We start from the raw sequence: 27691 nt of genomic DNA, 5'->3' as shown, positions 1-27691 counted from the left end.
CATTTTTTGTTATTCTATTTTTTCAGGCTGAAGTAAGGCCCCAAAAAGTCTGAGGAATATGAGCATAGATAAAACCATATCATTTTAGAATATAGTTAGATTGAACTGAGAATATCATGTGCAGATACACCTATATACATCAAATGGGTACATAAATTTCAGTATTCTTATTATTGCCAAATTTCAAGTCTTAATTTTACTCTTTTCTTTATTTATGAAATAAAAGGTCATGGTGTGGTTCTCCAGGAGTACCTGTAAAGTATTTCCTGCCTGCCATAAAGCTTTACATAATCCCATTTGGATTAAGGTGTATAGAACCAAGTCTTACATTCAAATAAATGATGGTATGTGGAATGTGGGTGTATGCTACTATAACTAATTTGATTAGAGTGTTTTCTTTTTTCTTAAAAGATACAATTCATCTGCAGAAAACATGTATCATTCTTAATATATTAACAGAAACAGTCTAGTGCTATATTAAAAAAGAAAAACAGGAAGGGAAGAAGAAAGGAAGGAAAGAAGGACAAAGGAAGAAAACTGCCTAAAATTCCCTGATTGAGGGAATGGAGATTAGGTGTAGAGCAAGTAAAGAACTGAGCTATCTTCAATTTAAAAAAATCCACATGATAAATAGCACTACGTATTTTACTTAATCCTCACAAGTAGTGTGGATTACTAAGTGGTGAACTGGCTAAACAAGTACATTTTTAAAAGTCTTTCTTAAAAATTCTAAGTTTCAAAATACAGGTTCTATTTTCTTAAAAAGATATTTCTACTATATACGTGTTTAATTAAGACCAAGTTTTTCCTTGTTTGATACCTATGCCACTAAAGCAGATGACCCCTATAAAGTGTTTACTAGCAGTTGTAATCACAAAATGGTTGGAACTGTGTTTGCTCTGTGTTCAGTCTCTCTGGAATACATATTTCTATTTTATTCTAGGAGATCCAACTTCCATTTCTTTCTGGGTACAATGCTACTTCTGTGTTTGCAGCCTAGACTTGGACTGAATTTGTAGAATGTCTTAATAGTTATTGAAATGTAATGTTATTTGCTTACACAAATGCTACTAAAATAAAAACTTATGAAAAGTACATTGGATATAAAGTAGACAATAAACGTGGTGAATTTATTTACATTTCATTAATAGGGATTTATCTAAGCACATTTTATTATCATGTTGACATTTAAAAATCAACTATCAGGATCTATTTTCAACTTTCTATGCATTCTAAAGATGATGTTCTTCTTGAATCTTTAGAAATAAACCATGCTTAAAATCCAAAATTTTCCTGATTAAAAACCCTCAACAAACTAGGCATTGAAAGATCATACTTCAAAATAATAAAAGCAATCTATTGCAAACCCACAGCCAATATCATGAATGGGAAAAAGCTGGAAGCATTCCCATTAAGCAGGAGCAACATAAGGATGCCTCTCACCACTCCTATTCGACATAGCACTGGAAGTCCTAGCTAGAACAAACAGGCAAGATAAAGAAATAAAAGGCCTCCAAATAGGAAAAGAAGAAGTCAAATTATCTCTCTTTGCTGATAATATTATTCTATTCCTATAAACAACCAAAAAGATCCTAGAAATGATAAATGTCTTCAGTAAATTTCAAGATTCAGAATCAATGTACAAAAATTAGTAGCATTTCCATGCACCAATAATGTTCCAAATCAAGAATGCAATCACATTTACAATAGTCAAAAAATAAAATAGCTAGGAATACATCTAACCAAGGAGGTGAAAGATGTCTACAAGGAGACCTACAAAACACTGCTGAAAGAAACCACAGATGACACAAACAAATGGACAAACATTCCATGCCCATGAATTGAAAGAGGCAATATTGTTAAAATGGCCATACTCCTCAAAGCAATTTATAGATTCAATGCTATTCCTATCAAACTACCAATGTCATTTTCCACAGAATTAGAAAAAAGAATTACTATGAAATTTATAGAAAGTGAAACAGAGCCTGAATAGCCAAAGCAATCCTAAACAAAAAGCACAAAGCTAGAAGCATCATATTACCCAACTTCAAACTATACTATAAGGCCACAGTAACCAAAACAGCATGGTACTGGTGCAAAAACAGACACATAGACCAACGGAATGGAATAGAAAACCCAGAAATAAAACTGCACAGCTAAAGTCATGTGATCTTCAACAAAGTTGACAAAAATAAGCAATGTATAAAGGACGCCCTATTCAATAAATGGTGCTGAGACAGCTGGCTAGCCATATGCAGAAGTGTTGAACTGGACCCCTATCTCTCACCATCTATAAAAATTAAATCAAGATGGATTTAAGATTGGAATGTAAGGCCTCAAACCGTAAGAATCCTAGAAGAAAACCTAGGAAATGCCATCGGATAACAGATGATGGTGAGGCTGTGGAGAAAATGGAATGCTTATATAAGGGAATATAAGCATTTATTATTGCTTGAGGGAAATACAGATTAGTCCAGCAACTGTGCAATGCAGTTTGGAGGTTTCTCAAACAACTTAAAACAGAATTATCATTCGACCTGTCAATTCCATTACTGGGTATACACCTGAAGAAAAATAAATCGTTCTACCAAAAAGACACATGTACTTAAACGTTCATTGCAGCCGTATTCACATTGAAGAAGAAATGGAATCAACCTAGATGCCCATCAACAGTAAACTGGATAAATAAAACGTAGTACATATACAATATGAACTATTATACAGCCATAAAAAAGAAAAAAAAAAGTATGTTCCTTGCAGCAACATGGATGCAGCTGTAGGCCATTATCCTAAGTGAATTAATATAGGAACAGAAAACCAAACACCACATGTTCTCACTTCTAAGTGGAGGCTAAGCATTATGTACACATGGATATAAAGATGAGAACAATACACATGTGGGACTAGTAGAGTGAGATAAAGGGACGGGGGCAATGACTGAAAAACTACCTATTGGCTACTATGAGCATGATCTGGGTGGATGGGAATCATTCATACCCCAAACTTCAGCATCACACAATATACCTATGTAACAAACCTGCACACATACTCTCTGAATCTAAAATAAAAGTTGAAATTATTTTTAAAAATATGATAAAAAAATGAAAATAAAAATCCATCATGCTTTTATGCTTTTGCTAATTGCTGCCTGGAAACAGCAAGTTCACCTTCAGTGGTTCCATGGTGTTATTAAAATATACATGTTAATATTAAAACATCTTTTAACAAAGCTTTTTTAATTCCAAAGAATATCTGTTATGAATGATGCTCATGACATTGACCAGTCACTTAGATCTTGACATGATGTCACAGGAAAAGAAATTTTTAGTCAATGACAGGGGAAAATTACATGTATATTATGTATAAATAGGTATGAGTATGTTGCATGCATCTATATTATATATGTATATATAATATATAATGTATTATATATTATATTATATATGTAATATATATAATATATACATATATGAGTATATAATATATACTAAAATATATACTAAAATATATAATATATACTATATATGTATATATACTATATATTACTATATAATATATAATATATGTATATATAGTATATATACACATACACATGCATATGAAAGATTAATTTACAGAATAATTGTTGTGATGATATACATGGTTAACATTTTTTATATCTATCTATCTATCTACCTATCACGTAGTGTAAATGAGAATTTCCCATTCTAATCTAGCCTCAGCTTGAAATAGAAAATAATCATTGGTAATAAATTACAGATACTGTTTTCATAGCAGTAACACTGGACTGCAAGTTTCAATTCCTGAAACCATGTTGCTCCAATTTTATGCCCATAGTTCCCTAAGGTTCAGAAAGACCATTTTGGTGTCTCCACTTCACAGAGAGAATCAGATTTGATGGCATACAGTCCCCATATATGTAATCCCATTATCTCGTCAATTTTCTGTAATTTTTTCTTTGCCTGACTCTAAATATTGTAGAAATATTAATTTCAAGGTATTATTCTATCCTAATAGACAACAGAAGAGAAAGCTACTTACAGCCAATCAACATGACACAAATTGAAAAGATTTTCTCCGAATTCGTGTTAGGAGACACATTCCCGAATCCTACACTGGTTAAACTGCTGAAGGTAAAATAAAGTGCTGTGACGTATTTGTCTTTAATGGATGGTCCAGAACTTGAGTCACTGTCATTGTAACGTTTCCCAATTTGTTGTCCTAAGGAATCCAACCATCCGATTTTGTCAGTCAGATAAGGCCTTTCTACATTCCCAATCGCATACCAAATGCAAGCCAGCCAGTGAGCAATCAGGGCAAAGATGCACATTAAGAGCATTAGAACAGCAGCGCCGTATTCTGAATATCGATCCAGTTTCCTGGCTACGCGCACAAGACGGAGGAGCCGGGCAGTCTTCAAAAGACCAATTAATGTTGTTGTCTGTAGAAACAAACGTACATAGTCAGAAACAGTTGGTAAACAAGTCAAAGTCCATTCATGTGAAGCAAAGTGGACAAAAACAGGTTAAGACAATATGGTAGCATTAAGGATGACTGTCTATTTAAATTCAGTATTAAACTTAGTTCTTTTTTTTTAAATATGATACCCGCTTTGGAAAATACTTCGAAAGTGCATGACACATTAATTCAGTATTGTGGCATGCAAGACCCACGTGGCAGAGAATCTGTCTTGTTTTATGTTCTAAGTGCCTTGCATAAGTCCTCAGTGACTCATTTATTCACCAACATAAATTCTAGTGTGTTACTGTGTGCCTACTAAGGTCACACACTGGGATTATAGTGTCAAACAAACAGACATGGTTACTCTCCTAATAGAGACAGTTATTTAATAGACAACGTGTCTAATCTAATGAAGAGAAAACAAGATCGTACTCTACTGAGGAGAGAGAGATTTTTAAAAAATAAATAATTAATTTCAGAGAGAGAAAAGTGACATGATGATGGTAAGCACAGAAATATGATAGAGGGTATTTGGAGGCGTAGATTGGGGTAGAAATGGCTTTAAAAATGAAGACCAAGAAGGGCCTTGCCGAGGAGCTGACATTTGAGTTGTAAAGGATCTGGATAATAAGGAGCCAGTCAAGCCCCTTCTTCCCGTAACTGTGGGAACACTTATTGGATGATCGCATGCATGAATTAGGCACTACATTTAAACGCATGTTTTTATTCCTAAACGTGCTAAATTGAGAAATTATTTCTTGATGTCCCAGTGCTATTATAATTGCATTTTGCTTTTGGCTATGATATGTGTAACTAATTGGGTGATTATTACTGACCAGGTATCTAATGATAGGATACTTCGATATAATAACAGGACACTTAACTGGTTGTTTGGACTTCAAATCTGATAAGTACCAATTACAAGCTCATTTCTTAGGTTTCCTAAATAATGTCAACTATAAGTACTATATAATTCACAGGGCATATAATTATTCCATAGTTACATGGTGTTTACCAATCAATTATTGAGTCATTTTGTCTGTTCATTGTTGCTGCTTATTTCCCAAAGCCCATCCAACTATGTTAAGAGCACTTATATCTTAATGGAAGAAATAGCACATGGAATAACTACCACACCCTATGTATTAATATTGATGATGACAAAGGAGCACTAAATATTAAAAAAATCTTCTTCATTAAAATGTTCTGGCTGGGTGTGGTGGCTTGTGCCTATAATCCCAGCACTTTGGCAGGCTGAAGCAGTAGGATCGCTTGAGCCCAGGTGTTTGAGACCAGCCTGGGCAATATAGTGAGACTCGGCCTCTACAAAAAATTTAAATAAAATAAAATAAAATAAATTAGCTGGGTATGGTGGTGGGTGCCTGTAGTCCCAGCTACTCTGGAGGCTGAGGTGGAGGATCACTTGAGCCCAGGAATTTAAGATTGCAGTGAGCTATTATTGTGCCATTGCACTCTAGCCTGGGCAACAGAGCAAGACCTTGTCTTTAAAAAAATGTTCTAATAAGTGTCTACAATTTCTTGTGATCACAAGGGAAAGGGGATCACTTAGTCTCTCCTGAATTATTCTCTGTTAGTATTGGAACCCTTTAAAGGTGAGAGGAGCTTGTGTAGTTGACATGTATTTAACGTAACTGGACTCTGGTCTCTGCTCATTTGGGGATGTTTAGAGAGATGAGTCTTCTCTGTCTCCAATACTGAGTTGTTTTTCAGAGTGGAATGAAGATGCTTGCTTTTTTTCTTCTTTATAGTTTCAAAAGTATATTTCTTCCCTATGAATGAATATAGGTTTTAAATTATTATTGGCTGGATCCCTGAGAGAAAAGCAAACTTTCTAATATATGTATTATTAATATTTAGCTTAGCAGTTATGTGCTAGGACTTTGGAACAGATAAACTTATGTTTGAAATCTGCCTCCATACCAGTGTGTCCCCTTGGACAAGTTATTCATTTAATCTTATACTTCAGTTTCTTCATCTGTGAATATAAATGATAAGGCCAACCTTCCAGAGTTATAGATAATACCCAATAAACAGGAACTCTGTGTTTCTATTTAAACATCCTTTACATTTTTCTTTCCATCTATAAGCAGGAACTCTACGTTGTGAAATGGGTTCAAAGAGCTTCCACCCTTTTTAAATGCAATACTTAGATATCTGGAATCACAAGTGGGGGCCTTTCCATACTGGCCTTGCAGCTCCCCTCGGGAAATGGCAGGGGCATTGAAACACAGGGACTTCATGTAGGCAAACTGACTGCTCAGATAGTAGGAGTCGCCCTGGTTCAACATTTCGCCGTTTCTACACAACTCAGCTTCCTATGTTTATTTTTCCTCTTAATTCTACGTTCTGTTTACTTATTGTGAGAAATCAGAAATATTTGAGAATTATTGTTAACATTTTCTTGTTTTTGGAGCAAAATTTCTTTCTGACCCTCAAAGTAAATGAAGTATAATAAAAATTCTCCAAATAATTGGTTAAATGAAGTGAAAAGCTTTAAAATAAATGAGCTGTTTTTATAACATGTTGTGATAATAAGCACTAATGACTCTGCTGGTTGAAAAGATGGTAGAGTAAAAATGATGTTATGATAAGAAAAGCAATGAAATCTGCTGTGCATGCAAGCTTCCTTTTTGCCTTCTTTCCAAAGAAATCTCTGATGATTCTTCTAGCATTCTATCAAAATGAAGTTAAAATCTATATGACAGTAAGTTCTCTAAGCAGATAAAACAATATAATGTACATGATAACATACAAGTGATCTCATTTCTGGAGAAAGAAAGTTTAAGATAAATGGGACATGTTGAAATCTCAACATGTATGACAGTATTCATGCTAAATAATTGCAGAAGTAATGAAAGAGCCACAAAGGAGGGGGAAGGGGAAGAAATTACTAAGTAGTAATTATATCTCTCAGTTGCATTGTAAGAACGAGTGAATATTGACTTCAAGAATGAAAGCTATTCTCTTGTAATTCTGTAACATGTACCAGAATAATTACATATGCTGGCTTGGCAATGTAACAGATGCCTTGCCTTACTTCTATTATTATCAAATTGTGGCTAACACACCTGGGCATTCGTTGTTAGCTACAGTTGTGTATAACACATCTTATAGATGATGCTTAGTATTGTAATAACTCTTTCCTGTTTATTATTTTAATATTGCTTTAAAAATTTAAGGTGTCTTTCCCCAGATTGCAGAATAGAAAGAAGTGATTGCACTAAAATCTAAGAGAGAGTAGACTTAATAATTATCAATCTTCTCCTGCCAATTTGTTCTAAACCCTTAGCCTCATTGTTTAGTTTAATGGGCCATCTTTATGTTACCTGCAAGTGAGAAACAGGACCAACAACTACCTTATTATGTTTTGCTAAGATCAGAATCTGAGTATAACTGTTTTCAGAATGCATAATTATCTCCCAGCACATCTAATTTCATGTAAAACCCAGACATTATGAAAATCTCAATTTTATTTTTGAAAATATAATAAATGCAACTATCCATAAATCTATTCACAACAATTGAAAACTAGAGATAAAAAACTATCTCTTAGATGGTATTCCTTGAACTTTTCACTGGTATTAGAAAAATGTTGTCTGTTTGTTAGTCTTGAAAGCAACTAAAAAGAGCATAAAAGCTCAGTAGATAGCAAAATGTGGTTATTGTTATAAAATACAAACACATAATGAAAATAAGATATAAAAAGAGGTGAGTCATTTTGCAGTACATTGAAGCAAGGCACTTCGTTTTCTAGTCCTGCCACTAAGTATAGCAAAGGGGACATAATGGACTCCTAACAAGTCAAGTTTTCACCCACCAGCACCCATGCTATCTCAGAACTCAACTCATTTATTGTGATTGAATGAATAATTTTCCAACTCTTTTTTCCAAAATGTCACAGTAAAGTCGGTCTATGTAAGATTTTTATTTTTAATGTATCTTGCCAATATTATTATTTTTAATCTAAAGTAACTCTTTTTCCAAAAATTCAATTATTCATTTTTCTGGGTGGCTGATTAATATCATTCAATCTCAAAACTTTAAAAACATATTCACATCCACTGTTTACTAAAGCCCTAGATAACTTCTTATATTGAGGTAGAAGTTAGTTTCCTTTATTATGTATATTAATTTTTCAACTAAACATTATTTAAATACATACATATATTCTAAACAATTGATGTTTTGTATGTATGCTAGATACTAGGTCCAGACTCAAGAAGACTGTGTGTTTTTTTTTTTTTTTTTGGTAGATATTTTACAATAAATCAGACAAAATTCTCTCTTCACGCCAGTGGAATTCTTTCTGAAGGCTTGAAATTAGAATAAGCAACTTCTTGTCAGTATTAAACAACTTTCTACTCAAGAATAAATTGTCTACAGTTAAACAAAGAGAGACTCACTAGTAAGAAAAAATCTTTTGTTCAAAAATATGTAAAAATTTTTGAAAAATAATTGTACCTTATTTTTTAGTAAACATTTTTAAGAATCTTATATTTAAAATACATTATTTCAGAGATATACTCTCTAAAACCTTTGCCTCTAAATGAGTGATACAATTATTCTTCTATACATGAAAATATGTAAGTATGTGATCTTTGGTTTCATATGCAGGTTTGATAGAATGAATGATCACTGAAGTTTTCTATTTAATCCATCATTTGTCCTTTTTGTCAATAAATATTTGGGTGCAAGTGGGGAAATGTTAACACTAGACAAGTAATAAATGTCATTACTCCACACTCATATTTTGCTTTAGATTTCATTTCAGCTAATTCCTTCTAAGTTCTGGTATTTATATACAGCATTCAATTATTATTTGTCCAATAAATCTCAATAATATTGGAAACTAGTTTCTAGCCCTTTGTTCAGCTTAACTACATTATTGCAATATTTCTAAGGACGCATTCATTCACTAATACAATCAAAGACATATATTCTGAATGTGTCTAAAACTTTGGGGAATTACCTAGATTGTCATTTATTTATATCAAACCTCACAAATACTTCTAAAGTATGGCTTTTAAAGAGGACATTTTTACAGCTTTACTGGGAAATTCATTTCAATATTTAATAACCTTTATTATTGAGACACTTTTATTTTTGTTTTGTTTTACAATTAACATTTTATTTTTCTGCAGTTTGAACTCACTTTTGCTTTCTCTACAGTAGCAGACAACTGACCATCAAGTGATTCTAAACAGTAGTATGCAAATGTTACAACAAATAAATAACTAGGGATGTCATATTTTTTAAATGATAATTTGACTTGTCCTGAGAAATATTTTACCAAGAGTTATACTTTATGCCATCTCTAGCAAAATGTAGACAATCAATCACATACAAATGAACAAATGATCAACTAAAAGCAAAATAATTTTTCCATTGGGGATCTTATATCTCTTATACGTCATGCCATACATTTTTAGAGGCGTGATCAATAGCTCCAAATATAAGCCAATAGAAACTTCTGTCCAAACTCCCAAAAACTATCTAAGGAGACTTAGCAACTTTATGTATAGACATGTATATGTATATGTGTCTGCAAAATGTGATCTGTTCCTAAAAGTTGAACATGATTGTACTGGATGTTTGGAAGTAAACTAAAGATATCTATTATAAAAATCAAGTTCAGCTGTCAAAATGCTCAAAGATTGCATACAGATATCTGCGAAGATTTTCCTTGCATCCATTTCACAATTCATCTATCAGACTAATAAATCAAACATATTATTATGATCAGAATTCCTCTTTTCTATTGGAATTCTCCCTCAAAGAGCACAGTAGTTACTTAGGTTTCAAAGGCCTTTTTCACTTGTATTCAGGATTCAGAAAAAATAACCGTAAAGTGTGAAAGGAGAGGGGTCAATGAAGCAAATAATCAATTGCAAGAATCCTAATTTTCTGGGGAGTAAGAGGTTAATGAAGCATGTAATTGAGCAGAATTTTGTAGATTTCAGCTGTTAATATCTCTGAAATTAAGATTTGTCACAGATGAGCTAAATATGGGAAAATATGAGGCAGATAATCAAAAGTTAACTTTCTGGAGACTGAGCCAATAACATTGTTCCTTTGAACCAATGATACAGATAAAATTTGCCAATGATTGATGTAATGGGTGGTATGATGTTTGCTGATGCAGAAATTAGGAAATAGAGAATCTTTTTATTGTCTCTCTAGATGGCATCATCATCAGGAAGATATTAATGACAAAGGCAAGCCCAGTTATTGCCAGTATTTATTTTCTTCAACATGTTTTTTTTAACATTGTAGAAGATCCTCTAGTTATTGTAGGTGATTTGTAATTATATAAGAAAAAAATTAAATAGTTATTTAGAAAAATATGAACAATTGTGCCATGTCTTTTTTTTTTTTGAGATGGAGTCTCGCTCTGTCGCCCAGGCTGGAGTGCCGTGGCGCGTCTCGGCTCACTGCAAGCTCCGCCTTCCGGATTCACGCCATTCTCCTGCCTCAGCCTCCTGAGTAGCTGGGACTATAGGCACCTGCCACCACGCCCGGCTAATTTTTTTTGTATTTTTAATAGAGACAGGGTTTCACCATGTTCGCCAGGATGGTGTAGATCTCCTGACCTCGTGATCCGCCCGCCCCGGCCTCTCAAAGTGCTGGGATTACGGGTGTGAGCCACTGAGCCCGGCCGCGCCATGCCTTCTTTAGTAAAAATGTATATGCCAATATATCCTCTTAGCATTTATTAACACCTGTTACATAGATTAAATAACATAGATAAAATTTCGATTTTTTTCGAAGGGTTGAATGTAAAAAACATTAGTTTAACATTTAGGGAAATTGGCAATTGACATTGACAAAATTACATTTTCTAAGCTCATCTATGATGCTTTGATGGATAGAAAACATTTTAGGGCCAGGCACACTGGCTCACACCAGTAATTCCAGCACTTTGGGAGGCTGAGGCCAGCGGATCACTTGAGCTTGGAGTTCGAGATCAGCCTGGGCAACATAGTGAAACCCTCTCTACAAAAAATATGAAAATTAGCCGGGTATGGTGGCATCTGCCTGTGGTCCCAGCTCCTCAGTAGGCTGAGGCGGAGGATCACTTGAACCCGGAAGGCAGAGGCTGCATTGAGCTGAGATCACAATACTGCACTCCAGCTTGGCTGACAGGATGAGACCCTGTCTTAAAATTCAGCAATTAAATTATGACCGTTCTTATAATTTGTTGAAGATCACTCTTAATTTGTTTATGTGTGTACTTATGCATTTATTTATGTACTTATGCATTTATTGTGTAGAAATATTCATCTATGAACATATGAAAGCCCTCTCCTGGGATTCCTCTTTATTCCAGATATGGCTACTGGATCTTGTATATCTAAACAACAAAATCATCCCTGACACTTAAAAAAGTGTAGGTTTTAAGGCTTTATTTATGACCTGTCAAATATGTGTCTCCAGACCCTTAACAGATCCGCACAGAAAACTGACACATGGTTCTTATATAGAAGCTGATCCAAACCAATCTTTGCCATGATTATATCTAATATTTAATTTAATGGATCTCATTTCTCTTCTTATACTCACATATTATTTTTCTAGGTGCTCATGGGGTACTTTACTCGTCTACATGTCACCTATAGTTGAATAACCAATAGTCATCACAAACTTAAGCTGGCTAAAACAGGAATTTCTTCCCCATGACACACTTTTTCCCCGTAAGGTTTTTCCATCTGAATAATGCATTACCATTTATAATTTTGCTTCAGCAACCCTCCTGCCCTTCACCAAAGAAATGTTTCAATAAGAATAAACAAGCAACAAAAAATGTTTGCACCACCCTTAATTCTGCTTTTTCTCCTACTCTTCCATTCAATACTTAATCCATCAACAAGCCTTGGTGCTCACCTCCAAAATATATCCCACATTTATTTACTTTTCTTCATTTCTGTTGCTACCAAGCTGTTGTTTTGTCCTGCATCACCACATGTGGTATGAACTAGTTCCCTGCTCCTAGCCTGACTCTCCAGTCTGCAGTCTTCAAAATGTCCATCAGATAATATCATTCGTTTTCCAAAGACTCCACTGCAGCCAGAATAAATAAGAAATCCCACATATCTATGTGATTTGGTCCCTGTCTCTGCCATCTTAAACCTTAGCATTCCACCTCTTACTGTGTGGTTCAGCCTGGCAGTCACCAGCCATCTTTCTGTTCTGTTCCTCTACCATAACAAACTTGTAGCCCAAATGCCACATTTTCACTAGTGTTCTATTCTGTGTGAAATGTTCTCCACAGTGGTCTCCTGTGGATGGTTTCTTCCTGTCAAGTCTCAACTCAAATGGTCTCTCCTTATTGGCCTTTTGTAATTTCCAATTCAAATTAGCCATCCATCCAGGTCATTCTCTATCACATTCACCTGCTTTGTTATCATCACAGCATTTACTCTTTCCTGAAACTATTCTGCACTGTGTTTGTTGATTTGTTTATTAACTGTCTTTTGCCCTCTGCCATCCCCTACCCCTCTGCCTCAATCCTAGAATGTAAGTTTCTGGAGAACACAAACTTTGTTTGATTTACTTCTGAATCTCTAAACCTAGGATAGTGCCTGTCGCTTTGAAGGGTACCCAACAAAAATTTTTTGAATGAATAAAGTATTATATTAGTAACTAAGAGTAATGCAGAAAATAGGACTCAGTGCATCACTGAACAATTCTAGGTCTCAACAGTCCCGTCTGTAAAATGGGAATAATAGTACTTTAGCTTCCTAGGCAGAGGATTGAACTAGATGATTACCTATGGTTACTTCTAATTCTAAGATCTACATTGGCAGCAGTACTAGATTTTAATTTGGGGGTGACACTAACATTATGTCCAGAATTTTCAGGGCATTTTAAAACTCGGACTTTAAAATTTAAAAGATAGAACCTTCTTAAAATTTCTCCCATTATACTTTTAAGCTTATCTACAAAATCACTAGTGTTTGCTGTTGGTGAATGTATTTTAACTTTTGAAAGAATGAGTTTTTATTTTATTGTTCATCAACATAAGTTGATATGATATGTGTAATGATGTGAATTACCCATTATAAGAAACTCAAAGATACATATTAATAAATAAGTATTTCACTTATTTCACTCTCTTGTCTTTTAGTTAAAACCCAAAGTTAGGAGTAGCTAACATTAAAAGTTCAGCTAATTTAAGAACAGCTGATTTTTAAAAAGTATTTTGCTAAGTCACACGTATTATCTCATTAGAGTCTCAAATTAGAAAAAAAAAAAGCAAGGGGAGAAGGTAATATTATTATCATCCTTTTACAGATGAGGGAAGTCAGGTTGGGACTTTGTTTAAAATTGTAGAACCCAGGAAAAATGTATTGTTTCATTGCCCTGCTCTTAACTGACTCAGAGTTCTATCAGCATATTCTATAGGAGAGAGTTTATTTCTAACAAATGAATAGATTTAGAAATAAAATCTTTTGATTCCCCTTGGTCGAGGAGGATTATCTTGTTCTAAAACCTTCATTAGCTAGGAAGCAACCATCTGCCAAGAGGAGTTGGTCTCCTCTTTGTGGGAGAAAGGAGGAAGTTGGTGCAGGGCAGGGTTCTTATGTAGAAAAATACACGATTTAAAAAAATCCAACATATTGAGGTTATCTTTTTCAACCTATTCCCTTGGAACTACTTTTAAGCATTCTGAAAATTTTTCCATTATAGAATCCAGAAAGTTTATAAATGGTAAAAATAATGGAAATTAGATGAAAGGAACTGTAGGAAAACTTAACTTCTTTTGGATCAAAGAATCTTTTGAGGAGCTGATTAAAGTTCTGGACCTTCTATCCAGAAAATGCACAATATATACACTTCTCATATTTTCTTAGTTTCCAATTTTATTAGGTAATGGGATACAAAAAAAGTACTTTCCAAGCTGAATATTATTTAAGAAAATGCATTTTTGAATAAGACATTCCAGAAGGTGCCCTCTTTGCATAATTTGAAAAAACTCAGATCTCTGCTGTCTCAAACCTTAATAATGAGTTAAGAAAAACAGAAACATACTTAATATTTGACAGTTTTACACTCATGAAGTTAATAAGTAGAGATTTTAAATCCTGGGAATGTGATGTGTGCTATGGACCACTTGTTTCCAAGTTTAATTTGGTAGATAAAGAATGGAGAATCTTTTGCATCTCTTAGTAAAAAGAGAAAGAATTTGATTTGCAATGGCAAAATGGTTTCATTTCATTCTGTAGCATCCCCAATTGAAAATGAATTTTACCTGTGAGATACAAGAAGCTTGCAAAGCAACTATTCTTTTTGCAGTTAAAATAGATTCACTTTTATAATTGCAGTCTTTCAGAAAATAAGAATCTTAAGCAGTTCTTACCTCATCAGAACCTGATCCAAAAATCAGCAAGTCAAAAGGAATTGCTGCAACCATGTCAATCAGGAACCAGCCTTTGAAGTAGTGTATTGCTATTTTGGCGGGATCACTTACCACTTCTTCATTCTGATTTACATATGTTGTTCTGAAGTTTATTAAAATATCTATGATAAACATAATATCCACAATCAAGTCTACCACATTCAAAGGGCTACAAGAATAGCCACATTCTCGTCTTTTCTGTTCTTCTCTGTCATTGAGGAGGAAGGCTGCAGAGTAGGGAGTAAATATAGCAGTGTATATGACCAATAGCAGGATAAGCCAGTCCCAGACTGCCTTGAAAGGGCTGTAGTGCAATATCGTAAACTTGTTGATGCGTGGCGTCTGCAGTTTGTATTCAGGTAGGACATCTGCTCCTAAAGAGAGAACCTGAATGTGGACAAGAAAATCATATACTACATAAATATGCCATTTTTAATCTGGTAGGACTATAAAATATTAAGGGAACTAATTATACAGTAAAATTTATCAGAGAGAATTCATGTAATTTGGAAGTATTTATGAAACACACACATACATTAAATAAACCCATATAAACTTCTATTATACAGTGTATTTGGCTCAAGAAAATCACACTGGCATTTCTTGATAAATATGAATTTCACTGAAAAAATAATAAATATTGCCGCTGAGATACTGAGGAATGTTACTGTTTCCTTTGGAACATAGTACTTCTCAGATGTAAAAATACATGGCTGTTTTTAGAAAATCGCAAAGTCGGTTTTGATATATTAGTAATGCAGTTTTCAAATCTAGGAAAGGATTAGTTGTAATGAATAGAAGCAGTCTACTTGGATCCATGGTCACATTTAATTTACATATATTTAATTTGTAATTAAACCTTGATAAATTAAACCCAACTCATTCAGATTTTAATTAAGCAGAATTTCCCACCTGCAATCTGTTTTTAACATTAGGAGAAAAAAGGCAAATGAGATTAAAATTAACACAAAAGAGGCTTTTCCTTAAAAGGTTGAGAGAGCATTTGATATTTTGGGACAAACACACTTTCATTCCAACCCTTCCATCTCATTTAGAGAATTGCAAAAAGAAAATGCTACAAGGAGATGTTCAGAATATTGACCTGGAAATGCTGCAAGATGTTTAGACACCAAGTGGTACTTCACCTCCAAGATCTATTCTCCTTATAAGGCATCAGATAAACTAAAGCAGTTCACCTTTTAGAGTTTTAGTTTACCTGAAAAAAATGAAAGCTAGTTTTGTCTCTACCAAGTAGAAAAGTCCATGATTTAGTGATTTAAGAGTTTTAGAAACAAAAGTCAAAAGAAAAAGGTTACCTAGCTACCCAATAAATATAATTTATTGGGTAAAATGTAAGCCTTAATATATGGGTTTTAAAAAGCTGAAATTTTGTAATGGCTCCACAAATGGCATATAAAGTCTTTTAAGGCCGGGCACAGTGGCTCACGCCTGTAATCCCAGTACTTTGGGAGGCCGAGGTGCATGGATCACCTGAGGTCAAGAGTTCAAGACCCACCTGGCCAACATGGTGAAACCCCCGTCTCTATTAAAACACAAAAAAATTAGGTGGGCATGGTGGCATGTGTCTATAATCCCAGCTACTTGGGAAGCTGAGGCAGGAGAATTGCTTGAGCCTGGGAGGTGGAGGTTGTAGTGAGCCGAGATTGTGCCATTGCACTCCAGCCTGGGTGACAGAGCAAGACTTCGTCTCAAAAAAAAAAAAGTCATTTTAAAAGGGAAATGTGGGTTCTAATTTAATGCTATGAATATCTCACACATATACAATGGCTCTATTTCAAAGTTAACTTCACTGAGTACATGCAGTATATGACTTTCAAAAATCCAAATGAGAGTAATTAAATTATCTGTCATTTTAGAAGTACAGATTAATAGAACTCTGATCCTATTATGCTTAGTATAGAGAACCAGTGTGTGACATTTTGGTCTGTACAAAATTAATTATGTCATGTTCCTTTCTAAGAAAACAGAACTACTCAGTATATAGAAAGCAAAATATACAGCCTTATTTTGGCTTTCAGAGTCATTAAAGTTATTTAAAATATGGACCCATTCTATCTTTCTAGTCCTTTCTTCCATTAGATTCCTGTGTATCCAGGGCACTCCAGCAAAACAAGACTAAAATTTTTGAGCTGCTGAGATCTTTCCATATCCCTAAACTCACAAATCTCTTTCATAAAATAGGTATGCAGTCAATCAAAGAGGAAAAATAAGTCACTTTTAATGACAGGTATATTTGTGTGAGTTTGCTCACTGCTTAGGTGACAAACTTCTGATACTGACCTCCTGCATGGGGCAATTGCAATACCTCTTTCAGCAGAAGTATAAATTAGAATGCAAGCAGCAATCTTGGAACTGTGGCTGAAACTCTTTCCATCCCACATACGAACACCTTCATTTAACATTGAGATGACCACTGTGCTAAGAGCTGGAGATTGAAACATGGGGAAGACACTGTCCCTGAGATCTTGGAATTTATGGTCTGTTGGGAGACAGATGTGTGGGAAAACGGGAGTCCCCTTGAGGTCCACTTCACTCAGGTCCTGGGATTGGTGATGGTGCTGATGGAGGAGGTGGGTGGTCTTCACAGAGGATTTTTGGGAAAAGATGGCAGTTAAACTGAGACTGAATAGGAGTCAGAAAAGGATACAGCTAAGGGATGAGGAAGTTGGGAAGGGAAGGACATTACAAGCAGAGGGGACAGAATGAACAAGGGTAAGACAGCATAAAATCATGTGTTGTGTGTTGGGGAATTGTAAGCAGCCTTATATTTTGCTAAAGAATAAAATGCCAGGGAAGTAGGGTGGAGGATGGCCATGAAGAGGGCCAGTTCCAGGTTGCTGAAGGTCTAATGTGACAGGATAGGGATCTCAGGCTGTGTACTTTAGGTCAACCTTCTCATACAGGAATAACATACAGGCTCTTTTTGAAAAGGAAAGACAATTATTGCAGGATTTATATTATTCTTATTTACAATGTTAGATAAATATATTCAAAAATAAAACCAGATTAGAACTTCTTATGCTTGTACCTCTTAATATGACTTGTGGGTTAAATTGTGTACCCTAAAATAATACATTGAAGTCATAATTCCCAGTACTTATGAATGTGACTTTATTTGGAAAGAGGGCTTTTGTAGATATAAATCAAGTTAACATGAGGTCACAGTGGTTTGGGGTTGGCCTTAATTCAATAACTGATATCCCTATAAGAAGAGAGAAGTTTGGATACAGAGACACAAAGACACACAAGGAGAATGCCATGTGTTACGGGAGCAGATACAGTTGAAGCCAAGGAATGCTATGGATTGTCCATAGCCACCAGAACCTCAAATAGAGACAGGCACAGGATATGTTTTCCCTCAGAACCTCCAGAAGGAAACAACTTTGCCAACATCTTGATTTGAGACTTCTAGACCCCAAAATTGTGCGAAAATAAACTTCTGTTTTCTTAAGTACCTCAGCTTGTGGTAGTTTATTATGGTAGCCCTGAAAAAACTAATACAATGACAAAAATTGAAAACACTTGAAAATAAAATATCTATAAAACCAGTGAATTCAAACTCTCATTACTAACTCAACATTTTACATTTCTGTAGATCAAAAATGATTGAAATTTGGCTATTGTATATGGTTTAATCTAATAGACAAAACATTTTTCTCTATTATAATCTTAATGTCTTTTATGAAAAAGTATGTTGTCAGAATAGTATTACCAACTTCAAAGATTTAATGGCCTTATCAAGATAATCTAACCTAACTCTTAATGTGAACTCTGTTCCTATTAGGCTTCAAAAACCAATTTAAATAGTGTTACTTGAAAACTATACAAACGTTTTTCTTGACTTAAGTTTAGCTTTAGGGCATTATTGAGTTCTACATTAAGTGATTATCTAAACACATTATCTCTTAGTACTGGGAGTTCGTTTGTTATATTCCAGTATGCCCATTGATACAGAACCACTGCAATTTGGTATATTTAACATGGAGTGTGTTTTGACAATGCATTTGTAGAAACCGGTATGGTATCAAATGTTATGGTCCAGGTTCTTTTGACTTCTGCATCATTATGCATGTTTTATGTGATTGCTTAATTGTCTTATGACTTTTAATAGCCAAACAATTTCAGAAAGTTTATTTATATAGCAAGCATTAGCATGGTGAGGTAAATCCAAATGCAGTCATCGTTACTGTAGTCAGGTAGATGGCACTACTTTGTTATTAGGTAATCATCTTAATGATTCAGAAGATTCTTATATTTATTGTTTTACATTTTCACCAAGATATAGGAATTTTAAAGATTTTCCAGGAGAACTCGCAGCCTTCTGAGAACATTTCTTTCTATGGATATCAGTTTGAGAATTACTAAATATTATTAGGCAGAGGAATCAAGGTGGCCAAGTTCGGTTTTAGACAGATGCATCTGGTAATGGAATGGAGGAAAAATGAAAGAGGATCAAGACCAGATACTTCGAAATCAATTAGGACTTTGGTACTCCAGGAGGGAAATAATGGAAGCCTACACTAGGAACCAGGTGGCAGAGACTGAGAGGAGGGGATATATTTGAGAAATAAATACATCTCAGGGTATAAGGATGAAGAGTGGAGAAATATTTGTTTCTTTATGGTTCCAATAATAGCAAATCTTACTAGACCCAATCAAGTAATATAAATCTTTGAAGGCTCAACCATGTTTGGAATAAAGGAAAGAGCACTAGACCTTAAATTCTACTGTCTGGATTTGAAGTCCAGATATAATTGTTCTGATATGCCATTTAATCTCTAGATCTAGTTTTTTTTAAAAAAAAATCTGTGTAATGTAGATAGTAATCTTTGCAAAAACCACCTATCTATGCAGAGCTACCATAGTACATCAGATATTTTTTATATAAAATTAGTTGATAAAATGGGAAATGTTTACAGATGCATAAAACATTTTCATTATTGTTTTGAGTTCTAGGGTTATCTGTTGAAATCCTGCTTCAAACAAACCAACTCCATCCAAAATATTTAAAAACTGATTGGATATAGTTGAACATTGACTGAATATTGATAATGTTACAGAATTGTTTTAGTTATCTATTCCTTGTATCAAATCAAACCAAAACACAGTGACTTAATCATTTTGTTATTTATGATTCTATGGATCCAAAATTTAGGCAGGTCGTGGCTAGGCAATTTTTCTTCTCCGCAGAATGTCAACTGGGGTAATTCAGTGATATTTAGTTGGTGGGGGAGCTTGTGTGGAGAATCCAAGAAGGCTTCATTCACATGTCTAGTATTTTGATGAAGATAGTTGGAAGGCTGGGCTCACCCAGATGCTGGAATGGCTGGGTCTCTCTCTCTGGCTCTCTCTCTATATGTAGATAGATAGTTTGATCAATCAACAGATAAATAGATATGTTCTCTCCTATGGTCTCTTCAGCAGGGTAGTAAGATGTGTCGACTCAGCACTCCCAAAAGAAGTGGAAACTTCCAGGTTTCTTCAGGTCAAGGTCTGGAACTTCTATAGCCTCGCTTATGCCATATTCTATTAGGAAAAGCAGAAGCAGGCCATCCCAGATTCATGAAAGTAGAGGAATGGTCTCTACCTCTTGACAGGGAAATAATATGCATGTGGAAGGGAAGGAATCAATCAGTTATGGTCATCTTGGAGACAAACTATCACAGAAATTATTGACAATTATTGTTTGTAGATACAGAAATGATATTGTAGTTATGTGCTTTTAAAAATAGTTTTTACCTTTTCAGAATACAGTGTGAAATATGTATAAAGGAAATGTTATAATATTTGGGCTTTGCCTCAGAACAATCCAGAGCTGGGGGAGAGGAAGGAGAGGGAAGGTCTGAATGTTGGCTGTATATTGATTTTTATTGAAACTAGATGATGGATAGTTACTATTATCTCTATTTTTATGATAAACTTTAAATTTTCCAAAATAAACAGGTTAAGAATTCTAGAATCTTATTCAGAAATATCTAAGATAGTTAAGAATGGAATTTCCTGATTGAAAAAAAGAAATAGGTCTACAAACATCACAGAGGCTTACCTCTGTAAGAATTGAGTTGGTTCCTTATTAGGCAAATTTAGATTCCTGTTTACACAGCAGAATGTTTACTTTGCCTTCTGTATATCTAGTTCATATCATGTAGATCTGTGTTCAGCCATACAGACTGCACACAACCCCAATTTTGCCCAACCTTGAACTCTTTGACACCAAGCTTCTGTTAGGTTGGTGGCTGGGAAAATCACGTTCCAAGATAGTCAGACATGCTAACTGCAGAGGTCCACTGCTTTGAGTATACTTAGCTACATTACTCATCAAGTTAGATTAAAATACAGCCACATTTCAGAGACCCATCACCTTAGGTCTCTTACTGAAATACTTTTACTTTGCTAGAGTTACATATTAAAACTTCAAGCTTTCATTCTGGATTGAATATATAAGAAGTAAATTTTTGCATTTTTCTCACAAAACTGCTACTAAATAAAATGTTTACATTGTTTAATGTCATTTTAATAAATATTTGCATTACATATTTCTTTTAATATTCATTTCCAGGAAATGATTGGTCTCTCTTGAGGAATTTAAAAGTTCCCCCTCTCTCTCTTATTTTATTTCATTTGTATTTCACCTTGAATTCCAGGATACATGTATAGAATGTGCAGGTTTGTTACATAGGTATACATGTACCATGGTGGTTTGCTGCACCTATCAACCCATCATCTAGGTTTTAAGCCCCACATGCATTAGGTATTTGTCCTAATGCTCTCCCTCTCCTTGCCCCCCACACCTCGACTGGCCCCTGTGTGGGTGTGTGTTGTTCCCCTCCCTGTGCCCATGTGTTCTCATTTTTCAACTCCCACTTATAAGTGAGAACATGTGGTGTTTGGTTTTCTTTTGTTCCTGTGTTAGTTTGCTGAGAATGATGGCTTCCAGTATCATCTGTGTCCCTGCAAAGGATATGATCTCATTCTTTTTATGGCTGCATACTATTCCATGGTGTGTATGTGCTACATTGCCTTTATCCAGTCTATCACGATGGGGCATTTGGGTTGGTTCCAAGCCTTTGCTATTGTGAATAGTGCTGCAATAAACATACGTGTGCATGTGTCTTTATAGCAGAATGATTTATAATCCTTTGGGGATATACCCAGTAATGGGATTGCTGGGTCAAATGGTATTTCTGGTCCTAGATTCTTGAGGAATTGCCACACTGTCTTTCACAGTGGTTGAACTAATTTACACTCCCACCAACAGTGTAAAAGCATTCCTATTTCTCCACAGTCTCGCCAGCATCTTTGTTTCTTGATGTTTTAATAATTATCATTCTGACTGTCATGAGATGATATCTCACTGTGGTTTTAATTTGCATTTCTCTAATGATCGGTGATGATGAGTTTTTTGCATATGTTTGTTGGCCACATAAATGTGTTCTTTTGAGAATATCTGTTCATATCTTCACTCACTTTTTGATGGGGTTGCTTTTTTCTTGTAAATTTTAAGTTCCTTGTAGATTCTAGATATTAGACCTTTGTCAGATGGGTAGATTGGAGAAATTTTCTCCCATTCTGTAGGTTGCCTGTTCAGTCTGATGCTAGTTTCTTTTTCTGTGCAGAAGCTCTTTAGTTTAATTATATATATTTGTCAATTTTGGCTTTTGTTTTAATTGCTTCTGGTGCTTTAGTCATGAAGTCTAAGCCCAAGCCTATGTCCTAAATGGTATTGCCTAGGTTTTCTTCTAGAGTTTTTATAGTGTTGGTTTTTACATTTAAGTCTTTAATCCATTTTGAGTTAATTTTTATATAAGGTGTAAGGAAGGGGTCCAATTTCAGTTTTCCGCATATGGCTAGCCAGTTTTCCCAGCACTATTTATGAAATAGGGAATCCTTTTCTTATTGCTTTTGTCAGGTTTGTTGAATATCAGGTTGTTGTATATGTGTGGTGATATTTCTGAGGCCTCTGTTCTGTTCCATTGGTCTATACATCTGTTTTGGTACCAGTACCATGCTGTTTTGGTTACCATAGCCATGTAGTATAGTTTGAAGTCAGGTAGCATGATGCCTCCAGGTTTGTTATTTTTGCTTAGGATTGTCTTGGCTATACCAGCTCTTTTTTGGTTCCATATGAAATTTAAAGTGGATTTTTCTGTTTCTGTGAAGAAAGTCAGTGGTAGCTTGATAGCAATAGCATTGAATCTATAAATTACTTTGGACAGTATGACCATTTTCATGATATTGATTCTTCTCATTCATGAACATGGAATGTTTTTACATTTGTTTGTGTCCTCTCTTATTTCCTTGAGCAGTGGTTTATAATTCTCCTTGAAGAAGTCCTTCACATCCCTTGTAAGTTGTATTCCTAGGTATTTTATTCTCTTCATAGCAATTGTGAATGGAAGTTCATTCATGATTTGGCCCTCTGCTTGTCTATTGTTGGTGTATCGGAATGCTTGTGATTTTTGCACATTGATTTTGTATCCTGAGACTTTGCTGAAGTTGCTTATCAGCGTAAGAAGTGTTTGGGCTGAGAAGATGGGGTTTTTTAATATACAATCACATCATCTGCCAACAGAGACAATCTGACTTCCTCTCTTCCTATTTCTTTCTCTTGCCTGATTGTCCTGGTCAGAACTTCCAATACTATATTAAATAGGAGTGGTGAGAGAGGGTATTCTTGTCTTGTGTCAGTTTTGAAAGGGAATGTTTCCCGTATTTGCCTAGTCAGTATGATATTGGCTATGGGTTTATCATAAATAGCTCTTATTATTTTGAGATATGTTCCATCAATGTCTAGTTTATTGATAGTTTTTAACAGGAAGGGATGTCGAATTTTATCAAAGGCCTTCCCTGCATCTACTGAGATAATGATGTGATTTTTGTCATTGGTTCTGTTTATGTGATGGATTATGTTTATTGATTTGCATATGTTGAACCAGACTTGTGTCCCAGGGATGAAGCTGACTTGATCACGGTGGATAAACTTTTTGATGCACTGTTGGATTTGGTTTGCCAGTATTTTATAGAGGATTTCCACGTCGATGTTCATCAGGGATATTGGTCTGAAGTTTTCTCTTTTGTGTGTGTGTGTCTCTGCTGGGTTTTGGTATCAGGATGATTCTGGCCTCATAAAATGAGTTAGGGAGGAGTCCCTCTTTTTCTGTTGTTTGGAATAGTTTCAGAAGGAATGGTACCAGCTCCTCTTTGTCCCTCTGGTAGAATTCAGCTGTAAATCCATCTGGTCCTGGGCTTTTTTTGGTTGGTAGGCTATTAATTACTGTCTCAATTTCAGAACTTGTTATTAGTTTATTCAGTGATTTGATTTCTTACTGGTTTAGTCTTGGGAGGGTATATGTGTGTAGGAATTTATCCATTTCTTCTAGATTTTCTAGTTGATCTGCATAGAGGTGTTTATAGTATTCTCTGATGGTGGTTTGTATTTCTGTAGGGTCAGTGGTGACATCCCCTTTATCATTTTTTTATTGTGTCTATTTGATTCTTCTCTTTTCTTCTTTATTAGTCTAGCTAGTGGTCTATCTATTTTGTTAATCTTTTCAAAAAGCTGGCTCTTGAATTCATTGCTTTTTTGAGGGGTTTTTCATGTCTCTATCTCCTTCAGTTCTGTTCTTACTGTAGTTATTTCTTGTCTTCTGCTAGCTTTTGAATTTGTTTGCTCTTGCTTCTCTAGTTCTTTCAATTGTGATGTTAGGGTGTTGATTTGAGATCTTCCCAGCTTTCTGATGTGGGCATTTAGTGCTATAAATTTCCCTCTTAACACTGTTTTAGCTATGTCCCAGAGATTCTGGTATGTTGTCTCTTTGTTCTCATTGGTTTCAAAGAACTTGATTTCTGCCTTAATTTCTTTATTTACGCAGGAGTCATTCAAGAGCAGGTTGTTGAATTTCCATGTAGTTGTGTGGTTTTGAGTAATTTCTTAATCCTGAGTTCTAATTTGATTGGACTGTGGTTATATTTTATAATAATTTCCATAATACATAATGGAAATTATAATTTATACATTATACAAATTATAATTTATACATTCTTTATATAATTGCCATTCTTTTGCATTTGCTGAGGAGTGTTTTACTTGTAATTATGTGGTTGATATTAGAAAAAGTGCCATGTGGCGCTGAGAAGAATGTATATTCTACTGATTTGGGGTGGAGAGTTCTGTAGACATCTATTATGTCCCCTGATCCAGAGCTGAGTTCAGGTCCTAAATATCCTTGTTAATTTTTCTGTCTAATATTGTCTGTCTAATATTGAGAGTGGGGTGTTAAAGTCTCCCACTATTATCACGAGGGAGTCTAAGTCTCTTTGTAGGTCTCTAAGAACTTGTTTTATGAATCTGGGTGCTCCTGTATTGGGTGCATATATATTTAGGATAGTTAGGTCTTCTTGTTGCATTGATCCCTTTACCGTTATGTAATGGCCTTCTTTGTCTTTTTTGATCTTTGTTGGTTTAAAGTCTGTTTTATCAGAGACTAGGATTGCAAACCCCTGCTTTTTTTTCCCTTCCATTTGCTTGTTAAATATGCCTCCATCCTCTCTCTTTCCTTTTTAAATAAGACAATAGGTTATTTAATTAATGGTCTCTTTTTTTTTTCTTGCAGAAAACTGACTTTAGAATTACAGAATTATTATTTGTTTCCTTTAAATTGTTTGAATTGGTCAATTTCAATTTTAATGACCTAAATGCAAATGTATTTTTATAAGGACAACTCTATCTCTTTGAAAGTCACAAATAAGTTAAAATGAATCAAGACAGTTCTTTGGAGCCATTCTTTCTGAAAATGAAGCATTAGCACAGTAAATGTTTTAACAACATGAATAGGATTCTAAGAAGCCAATGACTAAAAAGGAAAAAGCTGATACACAGTCTTACATTTCCTTAAGAAAGTCAACTTCTCCCACATATTTGATAAATAACATACTTTACGAAGATAAAACATGATTAATTGAACTATTACAAGGATTTTCTTTTAAGAGAGAGAGAAAAAAATAAGGAATAAAAAAGGAATAAAAAAAGGGAAACTCCACGGCCTCCAGAAAGATTTATATTTTCTCTTTTCTCAAAGCACTAATTAATAGGCTGTAGAGTTTAATACAGCCTAAAATATAGTTTTCTTTACCAAATACAATTTTTCTTCATGCTAGAACACTGCTATTTGTTTAACCTCTAACAGTTAAGTGTTACATAAAACCAAAACCTTTATATGAAACAGCACTATTTATTCAATGAAGATCTCCTGTGAAAATTTTGTGTGAACACCAGGATTAATAACTACTCTTCACTTTCAAAAAGTGCAATAGGGAACGATTAAGCTTTCCAAAAGATTATACAGTACTTTTGGCAGCTGTTAAACTCCATGCTGAGGTGTTGGTTGAAGCTGCTCATCTGTTATTTATCCTTTACTCAGGACTTACACTTAACTAATAGGCTAGCTGTATTTTTATCTATCATAAAGAGCACTCATTAACAAAATAAATCAGATAGATTATATAGCATCGGGAAGGACTTAAACTCCCCAGGCTTTTTAGCATATGATTTGTGAAAAACAGTCAGACCTGAGTAATTATCACTGAAACCAGCAATCTCACTGATGATCACCTAGATATTCAAATTGTAAGATAGAAAAGAATCACACAATAAATCAAAGATGTCACATAGGAAGTCATTTTTAATTGAATAAAATATTAAAATTAGGTAGTAGAATCACTGCAGCATTCGGTATTTAAATGATTTTTCAAGGCTTAGATTAAAATAGATATTTGGCTGTGTGCGTGCGTGCGTGCATGTGGGTGCGTGTGTATGTGTTGGGTGCAGTAGGGATGATTCTATAATTGGAGTCATTTAGATTCAAGTTCAGCTCAATGTTTAGTGTTTTCTTTTGTATATTAGCTATATACGTTAATATGAAAAATACCAGCTTCATAAAATATGTATGAGTCTCAGAATGTGAGAGAAATAGGTTGAATGATATCTTAAACACTTACAATATTTACAAATTACTTCAAATATATGCATATTAAAAAATATAGTTTCTTCCAGAGCCATAAACTCAACTCCAAGCTACCCACCAGCAACATAATGACCCTTGGTTTTGTCTCCCAGCTACTTGTGGCCCCACCGTGCAGGTGATACCAGGTAGTCTCTAGTCTAATTCTTGTTTCCTTGCCTCTCTTCCCGTCTTACCTGTCTCTTGGAAACTCTACATGGATTCTTCCCTCCATTTTCTTTATCTTTGTCTTAGTTTCTTTCATTTAGAAGAAAAAGTAGAATTCAAGAGAAGGAACACTTAGCGTACTAGTTTACAAATGTTTCTCAAAAGCACAGATGACAGAGGAACCAGGTTAGAAATGGGAGAGGGAATTAGATGTTTGGCTGGGACGATGTGAGGTAGAGACACAGATGCCAACAGGAGGAGGTTTTTGGCAGGCAGTTAGAAGGTCTGAGCCTGGGCAACATAGTGAGATCTTGTTTCTACAAAAAATTCAAAACAATTAGTTGGGCGTGATGGCATGTGCCTGTGGTCTCAGGTACTCGGAAGTCTGAGCTGTGAGGATTGCTTGAGCCCAAGGAGGTAGAGGCTTCCGTGAGCCAAGATTGCACCACTGCATTCCAGTCTGGGCGACAAATGAGACACTGTTTCAAACACATAATAATAATAATAATAATAATAATAATAATGAAAAGGAGGTCTGGGATCGAGCTCTCATGCTGTTGGAGCTAGAGATTTTATCTTACAGAAGCAATGGCTGGAGAGGTCTGGGATCGAGCTCTCATGCTGT

The 27691-nt window shown here is 34.8% G+C and overlaps 1 protein-coding gene across 2 annotated transcripts in view; it reads right to left on the bottom strand.

The window, feature by feature from the left end:
- Positions 1–27691, bottom strand: part of KCNH7 (potassium channel, voltage gated eag related subfamily H, member 7) — a 469753-nt gene that overhangs the window by 61607 nt on the left and 380455 nt on the right. For both annotated transcript variants that reach the window (XM_011947085.1, XM_011947086.1), the window contains 2 exons: positions 14840–15265; positions 4042–4441 (listed from right to left, as the gene is read on the bottom strand). In XM_011947085.1, coding sequence (XP_011802475.1) covers positions 4042–4441; positions 14840–15265 — 826 coding nt within the window. The remainder of the gene's footprint in view (positions 1–4041; positions 4442–14839; positions 15266–27691) is intronic.

The sequence above is a fragment of the Colobus angolensis genome, unplaced genomic scaffold, assembly GCF_000951035.1.
Source record: "Colobus angolensis palliatus isolate OR3802 unplaced genomic scaffold, Cang.pa_1.0 Scaffold259, whole genome shotgun sequence".
Lineage (NCBI taxonomy): Eukaryota > Metazoa > Chordata > Mammalia > Primates > Cercopithecidae > Colobus > Colobus angolensis.
This window is presented reverse-complemented; position numbering and strand designations above follow the sequence as displayed.